The 15,650-nt window shown below is 44.3% G+C and overlaps 1 protein-coding gene across 9 annotated transcripts in view; it reads right to left on the reverse strand.

Annotated features, from left to right (window-relative positions):
- Nucleotides 1–15,650, reverse strand: part of sytl5 (synaptotagmin-like 5) — an 84,774-nt gene that overhangs the window by 39,055 nt on the left and 30,069 nt on the right. For 6 of the 9 annotated variants that reach the window (XM_036975036.2, XM_036975034.2, XM_090230260.1 and 3 more), the window contains 5 exons: nt 5,521–5,943; nt 2,761–2,976; nt 2,227–2,460; nt 1,751–1,912; nt 1,056–1,173 (listed from right to left, as the gene is read on the reverse strand). In XM_036975036.2, the coding sequence (XP_036830931.2) occupies nt 1,056–1,173; nt 1,751–1,912; nt 2,227–2,460; nt 2,761–2,976; nt 5,521–5,639 (849 nt within the window). In that variant the 5' untranslated portion in view covers nt 5,640–5,943. The remainder of the gene's footprint in view (nt 1–1,055; nt 1,174–1,750; nt 1,913–2,226; nt 2,461–2,760; nt 2,977–5,520; nt 5,944–15,650) is intronic. The other 3 variants (XM_090230262.1, XM_036975035.2, XM_090230263.1) reach the window with 1 other exon arrangement.

Genomic DNA, 15,650 nt, shown 5'->3' on the forward strand with positions numbered 1-15,650 from the left:
GTATTATATTAAGTTAAAATAGGTGTTCATTCAGTATTGTTGTAATTGTCATTATTACAAATAAATAAATAAAAAATTGTCTGATTATTTGGTAATGGCTTTTTTTGGCCCTCCAATAATTGGTATTGGTATCGGCGTTGAAAAACCATAATCGGTCGACCTCTAATCAGGAGGATAGAATTATGATCAGACTTGCCAAATGGAGGGCGGGGGAGAGCTTTGTATGCATCTCTGTGTGTGGAGTAAAGGTGGTCTAGGATTCTTTTCCTTGGTTTCACATGTGGCATGCTGGTAAAAATGTGGTAAAACTGATTTAAGTTTGCCTGCATTAAAGTCCCCGGCCACTTCGCCGCTTCTGGGTGAGCATTTTCTTCTTTGCTTATGGCCTTCTGCCATGCTTACTTGTTTTCATTGCTTTACTGGGAAGCTTAGCAGAAGTAGATATGCTCATGTTATTTATTTTAGTGCAGGGTGAGCTGCTCACAGTGGACTTCCTCCTAGGGCATACTGTCTCAGTGCTAACAGTATAAATCTGGTTCATAGGCACATGATTACTGCATACAATAGGTGTAGGAACAGCAGAGACATTCAGGGCAGTTAGAGGGACATAAATTAGGTTACTTAAATTGCGTCTACCAACGCCCTTGGTGTAATGTACATTTGCTGAAGCATTATGACAACTCTGAGTCACAATGGTAGGGATTAGCTGAGTTGGGCTTGGGTCCTTGATAAGTTATTGTCTCAACGCAGCCTTATAATGCTATAAAAGGATTATTGGTGTGTGTGTCTGTCTATCCGTGTGTGTGTGTATGTGTGTGTGTGTGTGTCTGTCTGTCTGTCTGTCTGTCTGTCTGTCTGTCTGTCTGTCTGTCTGTCTGTCTGTCTGTCTGTCTGTCTGTCTGTCTGTCTGTCTGTCTGTCTGTCTGTCTGTCTGTCTGTCTGTGTGTGTGTGTGTGTGTCTGTCTGTGTCTGTGTGTGTGTGTGTGTGTGTGTGTGTGTCTGTGTCTGTGTCTGTGTCTGTGTGTGTGTGTGTGTGTGTCTTTTGGGTTGCTGACCCTGACCCTCCTGCTCTTGCTGCTGGGTGTAGGGGACCTGTCCCTCTCCAGGGTTTGGGAGCGCAGGTTGTTAGGTACAGTACGTATCCCTGAAGACTCCAGAGCCACAACACTACCCCTGAGGACAAGACAGAATACACCATCACGTTACATATCACTACCCCCGAGGATAAGACAGAATACACACCATCACATTAAACATCACTACCCCTGAGGACAAGACAGAATACACCATCACATTACACAACACTACCTCTGAGGACAAGACAGAATACACCATCACATTACACATCACTACCCCTGAGGACAAGACAGAATACACCCCACCACATTAAACATCACTACCCCTGAGGACAAGACAGAATACACCCCACCACATTAAACACCACTACCCCTGAGGACAAGACAGAATACACCCCACCACATTAAACATCACACACACTGGGATAACACATGAGATTCAGATGATTATTCATCAACATATGGTTAAATTGGAAATCCAGAGTTGGGGAGCCCTATTTGTGTTTCCTATTTGTGTTTCTTTCACCTATCCAGTAACATCAACTGAGTGGAGACAAGGCAAGGAAGGAGATGATGAACGTAAGGAGACGATGTAAAGAACTTCCTTTAGACAGTGGAGATGTGCCTGTGGTGGGTGTTACTTGCATGAGTGTGGTTTGGTGGTTTGTTCTCACCTATGTGAGTGAGGCGCAGAGCGGGTTGTGGAGCGTGGTGCAGACCGGGCACTGCGTACGCTGTGTGTGTCTGTGTCGGGGACAGGAGCACACACACTCCCACCCTGCACCCCGTTCTCTGGCTTCAGGCTGGGACGGCTGCCCTTCTTATCCATCAATATCCTAGGATCCAACAGAACTAGTCAATACACACACACATCAGACTGTGGTGTGTGTGTGTGTGTGTGTGTGTGTGAATGCAATACGAAACCCATTCTCTGATGGAAGCCCAACTTTCCACTTGCCTGTGTAGTAGATTACTCTTTATATTAAATCTGTGCAGTGATCTTCTCCTGTGTCTTTTAATTATATTGTAAATGGTCAAACTGTGATTGACAACTGATTACATGTTGAAGTAATCCAGCCCAAACCTGTTGGTGTACATACTGTATGTGTTTGTATGTGTGTATGTGTGTGTATGTGTGTGTGTTTCTCACCCTTTCCCTTTCCTCTTGGCACCATCCACCAGGTTCCTCACGGCACTTCTTCCTGATTTTGGGGTGTCAGGCCTCTCAGGTGAGTCAGCTGGCACTGGGGACTTCCTATGGGGGCTTCCTGCGGGGCTGCTCATGATAGACTGTTTGACCACATCACTGCTGAGCACTGTCCCCTTGTCAAACCGCTTGGACCGCTCCTCTAGGAACCACTCCCCGGTCACCACCTTCAGCTCCCTGCCAATCAGAGACACAGGGGACCCCTGACCTCTGACCCCTGTACGGTACACTGACCTCTCAACTTTAACCCTGGCTTTAACCGGCTCTTATGTTCACGTCAATCGGCCCAGATAAGTGATAACGCCATGTGACAGAGCAAATGAAGACAGCTGCAGAGTGGTTAAACAACAAATAGAAGCCATCTGGCCTTAAATAAAAAACACAGACACACACATACACACACAGTCACACACACACACACAACTGTTAGTAGTGCTAAACCATGGCCTGTCCCCTGATACCTTTGCCCATACTCACAAGACTTTGGCACAGATGGAGCACTTCCAATGCTTTGCTTTAGGGGCCATCACGCGACAGTCGCTGCAGACACGCTGTAGACACTGCTCACAGAGCTCCCCGCGGTCGAAAATCAGGCCCAGGCCCTTCAGGCAACGGGCGCATTGACGCTCCCCAACCTCTTGGGGGCGCCGCGAACCCTTACGCCTGATCTCCACCAGCTCATTCTTCAGCTTCCTACAACAGAGAGAAACAGAGGAAGAACACTTATCAAGTTTGTTATTGTCACTAATTATTACAACCACGGTTGTAGTAGTTGTTGTGATGTTGTGGTCGTATTGTGATTATAGTAGTAGTTGTGATCATATTGTGGTTGTGGTAGTTGTTGTGATGTGGTCGAATTGTGATTGTGGTAGTTGTTGTGATCATATTGTGATTGTGGTAGTTGTTGTGATGTTGTGATTGTAGTTGTTGTGATGTTGTGGTCGTACTGTGATTGTAGTAGTTGTTGTGATGTTGTGGTCATATTGTGATTGTAGTTGTGAAGTTGTAGTCGTATTGTGATTGTAGTAGTTGTTGTGAAGTTGTGGTCATATTGTAATTGTAGCTGTTGTGAAGTTGTGATTGTAGTTGTTGGGAAGTTGTGGTCGTATTGTGATTGTAGTTGTTGTGAAGTTGTGGTTGTATTGTGATTGTAGTTGTTGTGAAGTTGTGATTGTAGTTGTTGGGAAGTTGTGGTCGTATTGTGATTGTAGTTGTTGTGAAGTTGTGGTCGTTTTGTGATTGTAGTTGTTGTGAAGTTGTGGTCATATTGTGATTGTTTTAGTTGTGAAGTTGTGGTCGTACTGTGATTGCAGTAGTTGTTGTGGTCATATTGTGATTGTAGTTGTGAAGTTGTGGTCGTATTGTGATTGTAGTTGTGAAGTTGTGGTTGTCTTGTGATTGTAGTAGTTGTTGTGATCGTATTGTGATTGTAGTTGTTGTGAAGTTGTGATCGTATTGTGATTGTAGTTGTTGTGGTTGTATTGTGATTGTAGTCATTGTTGTGATTGTAGCTGTTGTGAAGTTGTGATCGTATTGTGATTGTAGTTGTTGTGGTTGTATTGTGATTGTAGTCATTGTTGTGATTGTAGTTGTTGTGAAGTTGTGGTCGTATTGTGATTGTTTTAGTTGTGAAGTTGTGGTCGTATTGTGATTGTTTTAGTTGTGATGTTGTGGTCGTACTGTGATTGCAGTAGTTGTTGTGGTCATATTGTGATTGTAGTTGTGAAGTTGTGGTCGTATTGTGATTGTAATTGTTGTGAAGTTGTGGTTGTCTTGTGATTGTAGTAGTTGTTGTGATCGTATTGTGATTGTAGTTGTGAAGTTGTGATCGTATTGTGATTGTAGTAGTGAAGTTGTGGTTGTATTGTGATTGTAGTAGTTGTTGTGATCGTATTGTGATTGTAGTTGTTGTGAAGTTGTGGTTGTCTTGTGATTGTAGTTGTTGTGAAGTTGTGATCGTATTGTGATTGTAGTTGTTGTGGTTGTATTGTGATTGTAGTCATTGTTGTGATTGTAGTTGTTGTCAAGTTGTGGTCGTATTGTGATTGTAGTTGTGAAGTTGTGGTCGTATTGTGATTGTAGTTGTTGTGAAGTTGTGGTCGTATTGTGATTGTAGTTGTTGTGGTTGTATTGTGATTGTAGTCATTGTTGTGATTGTAGTTGTTGTGAAGTTGTGATTGTAGTTGTTGTTGTGATCGTATTGTGATTGTAGTTGTTGTGAAGTTGTGATCGTATTGTGATTGTAGTTGTTGTGGTTGTATTGTGATTGTAGTCATGGTTGTGATTGTAGTTGTTGTGATGTTGTGGTTGTATTGTGATTGTAGTAGTTGTTGTGATCGTATTGTGATTGTAGTAGTTGTGAAGTTGTGGTCGTATATTGATTGTAGTTGTTGTGAAGTTGTGATCGTATTGTGATTGTAGTTGTTGTTGTGATCGTATTGTGATTGTAGTTGTTGTGGTTGTATTGTGATTGTAGTCATTGTTGTGATTGTAGTTGTTGTGAAGTTGTGATCGTATTGTGATTGTAGTTGTTGTTGTGATCGTATTGTGATTGTAGTTGTTGTGAAGTTGTGATCGTATTGTGATTGTAGTTGTGTTTGTATTGTGATTGTAGTCATTGTTGTGATTGTAGTTGTTGTGATGTTGTGGTCGTATTGTGATTGTAGTAGTTGTGGTTGTATTGTGATTGTAGTCATTGTTGTGATTGTAGTTGTTGTGAAGTTGTGATTGTAGTTGTGAAGTTGTGGTCGTATTGTGATTGTAGTTGTTGTGAAGTTGTGGTCGTATTGTGATTGTAGTTGTTGTGGTTGTATTGTGATTGTAGTCATTGTTGTGATTGTAGTTGTTGTGAAGTTGTGATTGTAGTTGTTGTTGTGATCGTATTGTGATTGTAGTTGTTGTGAAGTTGTGATCGTATTGTGATTGTAGTTGTTGTGGTTGTATTGTGATTGTAGTCATGGTTGTGATTGTAGTTGTTGTGATGTTGTGGTCGTATTGTGATTGTAGTAGTTGTTGTGATCGTATTGTGATTGTAGTAGTTGTGAAGTTGTGGTCGTATATTGATTGTAGTTGTTGTGAAGTTGTGGTCGTATTGTGATTGCAGAGGTAAGAATAAGGATGATGATTACGATAAAAAAATCCTCATCAACATCAAGGAAGTTGTAGTAGTAGATGTATCATTGTAGTGGATTGTACAGTGATAATGATGAAAATGATCAAGACTTATTCCGCCCTCACCGTATCCTCTTCTCCTCTAGTTTCCTCAGTTTCTCATCCTTCTGCAGGACTCCGAGGATCATCTCTCGCTCATGCTCCAGCAGGAACGAGAGGTTCAGCTCCTCAGCACTCTTCTCCATTGGTCCGTCGCTCTCCAAACCAGCCAATTAGAAAAGCCGGGGTGACGCAGAAGGCGTAGTCACATGCAGGGGTGTCAGAGGGCAGCTACATGACCTCACTCAGCATTCCATTTGGTTTCCTTTAGCGTTCTGTTAGCGTTATCATAGTCTCTGTGTAAAGCAGGACGTTCTCCAGATTATCCAAGGTTCCTCTAGTATGTTCTTCTCCTTATCTTGTTTCTCTCTGTTGTATCAGACAAACCGCCAATCACACAGCAGTTACTGTATCCCCAAAGACTGGTCCACAGCCTGCCTAAACCTGATCCTGTTCAAAACACAACACAACACAAACTGTTGTTAGGGATGTCTGAAGTTAGAGTCTGCAGCTGACCCTTGAAGTTAGAGTCTGGTCGAACAACCTATTGAGCTCATAGTTAATCTCTGGTCTAATCACATTCCCACTGTGTTGAAGCTCTAATGAACAGATAGTTGATATTGATTGTCAGGAGGATTACCATGGTAACTACTACAGTAGAACGGCCCCTGACAATCCCACCATCACCCAATCAGTCTGAACATCTCACACCCCAGGCTTAACACACCTTCATCACTCTATACCAGTTAACCTTATCGAATTACCTGCCAAATTAGTCTAATTAATAGCTGCTAATACTAATGGATACACACGCACGCAGGCATGCACTTGGACCCAGACACACACAGTATGCACCTGTCCTCTTAAACGATAATAAGTCCACTGGGTACTTGGCCTTCAGCGGCGGTGCAAATGTCAGCCCGTCTCCAGCTGCAGTGCACCATGGGAATGCTAACTGGCTCATTACTGCACGCCACTGTCAACACTGAGTACTGCTGTTATTTCAAAGACACACACACACACACACACACACACACACACACAGGATGGTCTTCTTTGATTAAAAGTACACAGACATTTTTGTATATACACCAGCTGTGCTATCTGTGTCAAATCTGTAGTTTAGAAGAATCTGGGTGATTAAACAATATGTTTCAGCTACCATGATCAATAGTTAATTGTCTAATCTATATGTACCCTCCTCTACTGGAGTGACAGAGAAACGGATAAATAAAAACAATGTAATTATTTTGTTTACAGATGTTCCGTTTTGATCGTTCCCTGAATAACACCGGAGCATAATAGGGACTGAAGTGACATTGGTTCATCCTGTAATTATGATTCAGCTTTTCAAGGGCTGATGATCTGCTTTCAAGTCGCTGACACAGAGAGATGGAGAGGGTGATGGAGGGATAAAATAACATAGGAGAGACAGGTCAGCGAAGAGGCGGAAGGACGAAGGACGAGAAAGATGGGAGAGTGATGGAGATAGAAGAAAAGGAATGAATCAGGGGGCAGACAGACTGAAAGGAATGAATCAGGGGGCAGACAGACTGAAAGGAATGAATCAGGGGGCAGACAGACTGAAAGGAATGAATCCAGGGGCAGACAGACTGAACGGAATGAATCAGGGGGCAGACAGACTGAAAGGAATGAATCAGGGGGCAGACAGACTGAACGGAATGAATCAGGGGGCAGACAGACTGAAAGGAATGAATCAGGGGGCAGACAGACTGAAAGGAATGAATCAGGGGGCAGACAGACTGAAAGGAATGAATCAGGGGGCAGACAGACTGAACGGAATGAATCAGGGGGCAGACAGACTGAAAGGAATGAATCAGGGGGCAGACAGACTGAAAGGAATGAATCAGGGGGCAGACAGACTGAAAGGAATGAATCAGGGGGCAGACAGACTGAAAGGAATGAATCAGGGGGCAGACAGACTGAAAGGAATGAATCAGGGGGCAGACAGACTGAACGGAATGAATCAGGGGGCAGACAGACTGAAAGGAATGAATGAGGGGGCAGACAGACTGAAAGGAATGAATCAGGGGGCAGACAGACTGAAAGGAATGAATCAGGGGGCAGACAGACTGAAAGGAATGAATCAGGGGGCAGACAGACTGAAAGGAATGAATCAGGGGGCAGACAGACTGAAAGGAATGAATCAAGGGGCAGACAGACTGAGCGGAATGGGAGGAAAGGAGAGATCAAGTGGAGAACAAAACAGGTACACGGAGAGTGGAAGAGAGCAACTGAGGGAGAGGTGAGAAAACTTAAGTCTTCTGTCTGTGAAGACCATGGAAATATAAGCAAAATGGATATGGTATCATACCAAGCAAGACTAACATGATTGCACAGGTGTGAAAGACTGGGGTTTCTGAAGCCCAAAAATGGTATATGTCTTTATGCAAATGAGACATGAGTATAATATAAGCACATTTACAGATGAAGTTTTTATAGCTACAGAAGTGATGCATTGCCTCACTAGAGGCATAAACACCAATATGTGTCCGCTGGTGATTTATCTAGACAAGCACCTTGATTGTTCTATTCTTTGTACCATGTGAAAAACTTAAATCACATTATCAAAACAATCAACACACATCCACTGTGTGTGTGTGTGTGTGTGTGTGTGTGTGTGTGTGTGTGTGTGTGTGTGAGGGAGGGAGGGAGGGAGGGAGGGAGAAGGAGAACTTCCTGACAGAAGGAGAACTTCCAAGGTAGGCTACAACACCTCCGCTACGTTGATCCATAACACGTGGGGCCCACAAGGGTATGTACTCAGCCCCCTCCTGTCCTCCCTGTTCACCCATGACTACTTGGCCACGCACGTCTCCAATTGAGAGCCTCCTATCGGGCTGTACCACTGCCTGGTATGGCAACTGCACCTTTCTTTTTCTTCTTGGAGATTTGCGTGTATTGTTTTGTAATGTTAGATTTGTTATTAGACTTGAGTGAAAGATGAGATGAAAGTGAGAGGAGAGGGAAAGAGAAGAGAAAGAAGAGAAAGTGTCAATGCCATCCTCCATCCATCCCTCCATTTATACCTGTCTATTTCATCCTCATCCTGTCTTCTCTCTCTCCTCCCCTCTCCACTCCCCCTCTTTACATAAACTAGAAGCTAATGAAGAGGCACAGCCACCTCTGTCAAATCTGTCTCAGCCCAGGAGCCACTGAGGTGTTTGTGATTAGCATATCAAGTGGTGCTGTGCTGCTCCTCCACAACAACTGACAGATGAATCAACAGCCAGAGACACTAAATGGCTGTTTGGTTAAGCGACAGACAGTGAACATCAACAAGGTTTACCTTTGGTTTGAGTCAATCTGAGTATCAAACAGTACACTGCACTGCAGCATTTCTCCAGAGTCCTGCATTCTGAGAACATACACACTTCACAGTCTACTCTACAACATGAGTTACCATTTCCTGCTTCACTTGTGGGGAATTCTTTAAGTCACTCAGAAAAATGTTTTCCGCCAAGACTTTGTCTGATAAGTCTTGTTAATGTAAATGTGAGTGCATTCCATCTTAGTGAGATGAAGCGTGTGTGTGGATGAGTGAGAGTGTGTGTGTGTGTCCCACTGTGCACAGAAGTCAGATCAATGTCTATTTTTCGATTTACATTTGGTTGAGTTGTCAACTAAGATGAATTAAATGTGAAATCAACAAACAATGTCACCGTGACATTGGATTTAGTTACAAGTTGGGTGAAAAAGATATGGAATTCCCTCACGTTGATGACTTTAAAAAGATGAATCAGTTTTCCACGTTGATTCAACGTCATCATATTGCATTTTTTTGTTGAAATGAGGAAACAAGTTGTGTGTGTGTGTATGTGTGTGTACGTGCACTGTTGTGTGTGTGTGTGTATGTGTGTGTACGTGCACTGTTGTGTGTGTGTGTGTTCGTGCACTGTTGTGTGTGTGTGTGTGTATGTGTGTGTACGTGCACTGTTGTGTGTGTGTGTGTGTGTATGTGTGTGTACGTGCACTGTTGTGTGTGTGTGTGTATGTGCACTGTTGTGTGTGTGTGTGTGTGCGTGCACTGTTGTGTGTGCTGTCTGTGCACACCCTTATGCGGTAGGACTTGGGTAGCACTGTGCCTTTGTTTCTCTCTGACTCAGAGGGAACAGAAACAAATACAATCCTCATTACACGCACTGCTCTGTATGAGTTTACACTCAGACTTCACAACAGACACACACATACATTGCCTTGCAAAAGCATTCATCCCCTGTCACGATTGCCGTATGCGTGAGACCAAGGCGCAGTGTGGTATGTGTACATTCTCTTAACAAAAACAACAAAAACAACCAAACTAAACGTGAAGCTATACAACGTAGTGCAGATCGGCAACTAAACATAGTCAAGATCCCACAACACAAATGAGGAAAAAATGGCTACCTAAATATGATCCCCAATCAGAGACACGAATAAACAGCTGTCTCTGATTGGGAACCATATCAGGCCAACATAGACATACAAAAACACCTAGACATACAAAAACCCTAGACATACAAAAACTAGAGTACCCATCCTAGTCACACCCTGACCTAAACAAAATATATAGAAAAACAGAGATATCTAAAGTCAGGGTGTGACAGTAGACTCCCGGCCGCAAACCTGAACCTATAGGGGAGGGTCCGGGTGGGCATCTACCCTCGGTGGCACCCCCCCTCCTTATGCTGATCCCTCCACTTCTGTGGAATCAGACCATGGATCATCACCGGAGGCTCTGAACTGCAGCTCGCCGCTGAAGACTCTAGACTGCAGCTTGTCGCTGGAGGCCCCGGACTGGGGACCGCTGCTGGAGGCCCCGGACTGGGGATCGTCGCTGGAGACCCCGGACTGGGGACCGTCGCTGGAGACCCCGGACTAGGGACCGTCGCTGGAGACCCCGGACTGGGAACTGTCGCCGGAAGCTCTGGACTGTGGAGGCGCACTGGAGGCCTGATGCGTGGTGCCGGCACTGGTGGCACCGGGCTGATGACATGCACCTCAGGGCGAGTGAGGAGAGGATGCACATGACGTACTGGACTGTGGAGGCGCACTGTAGACCTGATGCGTGGGACCGGTACAGGTGGCACCGGGCTGATGACATGCACCTCAGGGCGAGTGAGGAGAGGAGGCACAGGACGTACTGGACTGTGGAGGCGCACTGGAGGTCTATAGCGCAGAGCTGGCACAACCCTTCCTGACTGGATGCTCACTCCAGCCTGGCAAGTGCGGGAGGCTAGCACAGGACGCACTGGGCTGTGAAAGCGCACTGGAGACCTGATGCGTGGGACCGGTACAGGTGGCACCGGGCTGAGGACAAGCACATCAGAACGCCCGTTTTGCAGCGCTCTCAATGCCATCACCTCTCTCCGGAGCTCCTCACTCGACTCCCTGACTGGCTCCATGTGCCCCCCCCCCCAAAAAAAATATTGGGGTTGCCTCTCGTGCTTGCTCAGTTGAGCTATCTCCTCGTATCGTCGCCATTCCGGTTTCGCTGCCTCTATCTCCTCCTTAGGACGGCGTCCATGGTCCTTTTTCATCCAGGATCTCCACCCATGTCCACTCCTCCTGTACACGCTGCTTGGTCTATTTTTGGTGGGATCTTCTGTCACAATCGTCGTATGAGTGAGACCAAGGCGCAGCGTGGTATGCGTACATTCTCTTTTAATGAATGAAACACTTAACAAAAACAACAAAACCAACGAACGAAAGGTGAAGCTAAACAACTTAGTGCAGACAGGCAACTAAACATAGTCAAGATCCCACAACACAAATGGGGAAAAAATGGCTACCTAAATATGATCCCCAATCAGAGACAACGATAAACAGCTGTCTCTGATTGGGAACCATACCAGGCCAACATAGACATACAAAAACCCCTAGACATACAAAAACCCTAGACATACAAAAACTAGAGTACCCATCCTAGTCACACCCTGACCTAACCAAAATATATAGAAAAACAGAGATATCTAAGGTCAGGGCGTGACATCCCCCTTGGCATCCAAAAAATTCTAAACAATTAAAACTTAAAAGTGGTGCGTGCATATGCTATGAAGCCCCTAAATAATATCTGGTGCAACCAATTATCTTCAGATGTCGCATAATTAGTTAAATAAAGTCCACCTGATTGCAATCTAAATGTCACATGATCTGTCACATGATCTCAGTATATATACACCTGTTCTGAAAGGCCCCAGAGTCTGCAATACCACTAGCAAGGGGCACCGTCAAGCAAGCAGCACTATGAAGACCAAGGAGCTCTCTAAACAGGTCAGGGACAAAGTTGTGGAGAAGTACAGATCAGGGTTGAGTTATAAAAAAATATCAGAAACTTTGAACATCCCATGGAGCACCATTAAATCCATTATGAAAAAATTGAAAGAATATGGCACCACAACAAACCTGCCAAGAGAGGGTTGCAAACCAAAACTCACGGACCAGGCAAGGAGGGCATTAATCAGAGAGGCAACAAAGAGACCAAAGATAACCCTGAAGGAGCTGCAAAGCTCCACAGCGGAGATTGGAGTATCTGTCCATAGGACCACTTTAAGCTGTACACTCCACAAAGCTGGGCTTTACAGAAGAGTGGCCAGAAAAAAAGACATTGCTTAAAGAAAGAAATAAGCAAACACGTTTGGTGTTTGCCAAAAGGCACATGGGAGACTCCCCAAACATATGGAAGAAGGTACTCTGGTCAGATGAGACAAAAATGTAGCTTTTTGGCCATCATGGAAAATGCTATGTCTGGCGCAAATCCAATACCTATCATCACCCCGAAAAACGGGGGACTGGAAAACTGGTCAGAATTGAAGGAATGATGGATGGGGCTAAATACAGGGAAATTCTTGAGGGAAACCTGTTTCAGTCTTCCAGAGATTTGAGACTGGGACGGAGGTTCACCTTCCAGCAGGACAATGACCCTAAGCATACTGCTAAAGCAACACTCAAGTTGTTTAAGGGGAAATATTTAAATGTTTTGGAATGGCCTAGTCAAAGCCCAGACCTCAATCCAATTGAGAATCTGTGGTATGACTTAAAGATTGCTGTGCACCAGCGGATCCCCTCCAACTTGAAGGAGCTGGAGCAGTTTTGCCTGGAAGAATTGGCAAAAATCCCAGTGGCTAGATGTGCCAAGCTTATAGAGACATACCCCAAGAGACTCGCAGGTGAAATTGCTGCAAAAGGTGTCTCTACAAAGTATTGACTTTGGGGGGGGGGGGGGGGGGTGAATAGTTATGCACGCTCAAGTTTTCTGTTTTTTTTTTGTCTTATTTCTTGCTTGTTTTACAATAAAGAATATGTTGCATCTTCAAAGTGGCATGTTGTGTAAATCAAATGATACAAACCCCCCAAAAACTCTATTTTAATTCCAGGTTGTAAGGCAACAAAATAGGAAAAATGCCAAGGGGGTGAATACTTTTGCAAGCCACTGTATACACACACATGTCTCTAAGGTCCTCATCTTATGTAACCTGTAGTTACACTTTATCTGCAATATCTTAGAACATCCCAACATCCAGTGCACTTCTTGACAGCCATACTGTGATGATTACAACCTATCCAAACCAGAAACCGTGGATAGAAAGCACAAATCATCGCATTTAATCCTGGCAAGGTGACTGGGAACATGGACAAGTACAAACAATCCAGCTATGCCCTTCATAAGGCAATCAAAGAGGCAAAATGTCAGTACAGAGACAAAGTGGAGTCGCATTTCAATGGCTCAGATATGAGAAGTATGTCTCAGGGACTCCAGACAATCACGGATTATGAAGGGAAAACCAGCCATGTCGCGGACACCGACAATCTAAACACCTTCTTTATCCGCTTCGAGGAAAACACAGTGCAGCCAATGTGGGCCACCACCGATCACGAGGACTGGGAGCTCTCGTTTTCCGTGGCAGATGTGAAAGTTAACCTTCACAAGGCTTCCAGCCCAGATGGATCCCAAGCCACGTCCTCAGAGCATGTGCAGACCAGCTGGCTGGAGTGTTTACGGACATATTCAATCTCTCCCTGTCCCAGTCTGTTGTCCCCACTTGCTTCAAGATATCCATCATTATTCCTGTACCCAAGAAAGCGAAGGTAACTGAACTAAAGTACTGTTGCCCCATAGCAGAACATTTCTGTCATCATAAAGTGCTTTGAGAGGCTAGTTAAGGATCATATCACCTCCACCTTACCCGACATCCTAGACCCATTACAACTTGCATACTGCCCCAACAGATGTCGAGTTAACTAAAGGTGAAATAAATAAAAAATTAAAATATCCACAGATGATGCCATCACCATCGTACTGCACAGTGCCCTATCCCATCTGGACAAGATATATACAGTGCCTTGCGAAAGTATTCGGCCCCCTTGAACTTTGCAACCTTTTGCCACATTTCAGGCTTCAAACATAAAGATATAAAACTGTATTTTTTGTGAAGAATCAACAACAAGTGGGACACAATCATGAAGTGGAACGACATTTATTGGATATTTCAAACTTTTTTAACAAATCAAAAACTGAAAAATTGGGCGTGCAAAATTATTCAGCCCCTTTACTTTCAGTGCAGCAAACTCTCTCCAGAAGTTCAGTGAGGATCTCTGAATGATCCAATGTTGACCTAAATGACTAATGATGATAAATACAATCCACCTGTGTGTAATCAAGTCTCCGTATAAATGCACCTGCACTGTGATAGTCTCAGAGGTCCATTAAAATCGCAGAGAGCATCATGAAGAACAAGGAACACACCAGGCAGGTCCGAGATACTGTTGTGAAGAAGTTTAAAGCCGGATTTGGATACAAAAAGATTTCCCAAGCTTTAAACATCCCAAGGAGCACTGTGCAAGCGATACTATTGAAATGGAAGGAGTATCAGACCACTGCAAATCTACCAAGACCTGGCCGTCCCTCTAAACTTTCAGCTCATACAAGGAGAAGACTGATCAGAGATGCAGCCAATAGGCCCATGATCACTCTGGATGAACTGCAGAGATCTACAGCTGAGGTGGGAGACTCTGTCCATAGGACAACAATCAGTCGTATATTGCACAAATCTGGCCTTTATGGAAGAGTGGCAAGAAGAAAGCCATTTCTTAAAGATATCCATAAAAAGTGTCGTTTAAAGTTTGCCACAAGCCACCTGGGAGACACACCAAACATGTGGAAGAAGGTGCTCTGGTCAGATGAAACCAAAATTGAACTTTTTGGCAACAATGCAAAACGTTATGTTTGGCGTAAAAGCAACACAGCTGAACACACCATCCCCACTGTCAAACATGGTGGTGGCAGCATCATGGTTTGGGCCTGCTTTTCTTCAGCAGGGACAGGGAAGATGGTTAAAATTGATGGGAAGATGGATGGAGCCAAATACAGGACCATTCTGGAAGAAAACCTGATGGAGTCTGCAAAAGACCTGAGACTGGGACGTAGATTTGTCTTCCAACAAGACAATGATCCAAAACATAAAGCAAAATCTACAATGGAATGGTTCAAAAATAAACATATCCAGGTGTTAGAATGGCCAAGTCAAAGTCCAGACCTGAATCCAATCGAGAATCTGTGGAAAGAACTGAAAACTGCTGTTCACAAATGCTCTCCATCCAACCTCATTGAGCTCGAGCTGTTTTGCAAGGAGGAATGGGAAAAAAATGTCAGTCTCTCGATGTGCAAAACTGATAGAGACATACCCCAAGCGACTTACAGCTGTAATCGCAGCAAAGTACAAAGTATTAACTTGAGGGGGCTGAATAATTTTGCACGCCCAATTTTTCAGTTTTTGATTTGTTAAAAAAGTTTGAAATATCCAATAAATGTCGTTCCACTTCATGATTGTGTCCCACTTGTTGTTGATTCTTCACAAAAAAATACAGTTTTATATCTTCATGTTTGAAGCCTGAAATGTGGCAAAAGTTCGCAAAGTTCAAGGGGGCCGAATACTTTCGCAAGGCACTGTACCTATGTAAGAATGCTGTTCAGACTACAGCTCAGCCTTCAATACCATAGCGCCCTCCAAGCTCATCAGTAAGCTTGGTGCCCTGGGTCAGAACCCCGCCCTCTGCAACTGGGTCCTAGACTTCCTGATAGGCCGTCCCCAGGTGTCGAAGGTAGGCAACAACACAAGGTAGGAGCACACCCTTATCCACAGTGACGGGGTCGCATT

The sequence above is a fragment of the Oncorhynchus mykiss genome, chromosome 3 (genome assembly GCF_057628025.1).
Source record: "Oncorhynchus mykiss isolate SJ-2025 chromosome 3, ASM5762802v1, whole genome shotgun sequence".
NCBI classification, from domain to species: Eukaryota; Metazoa; Chordata; class Actinopteri; order Salmoniformes; family Salmonidae; genus Oncorhynchus; species Oncorhynchus mykiss.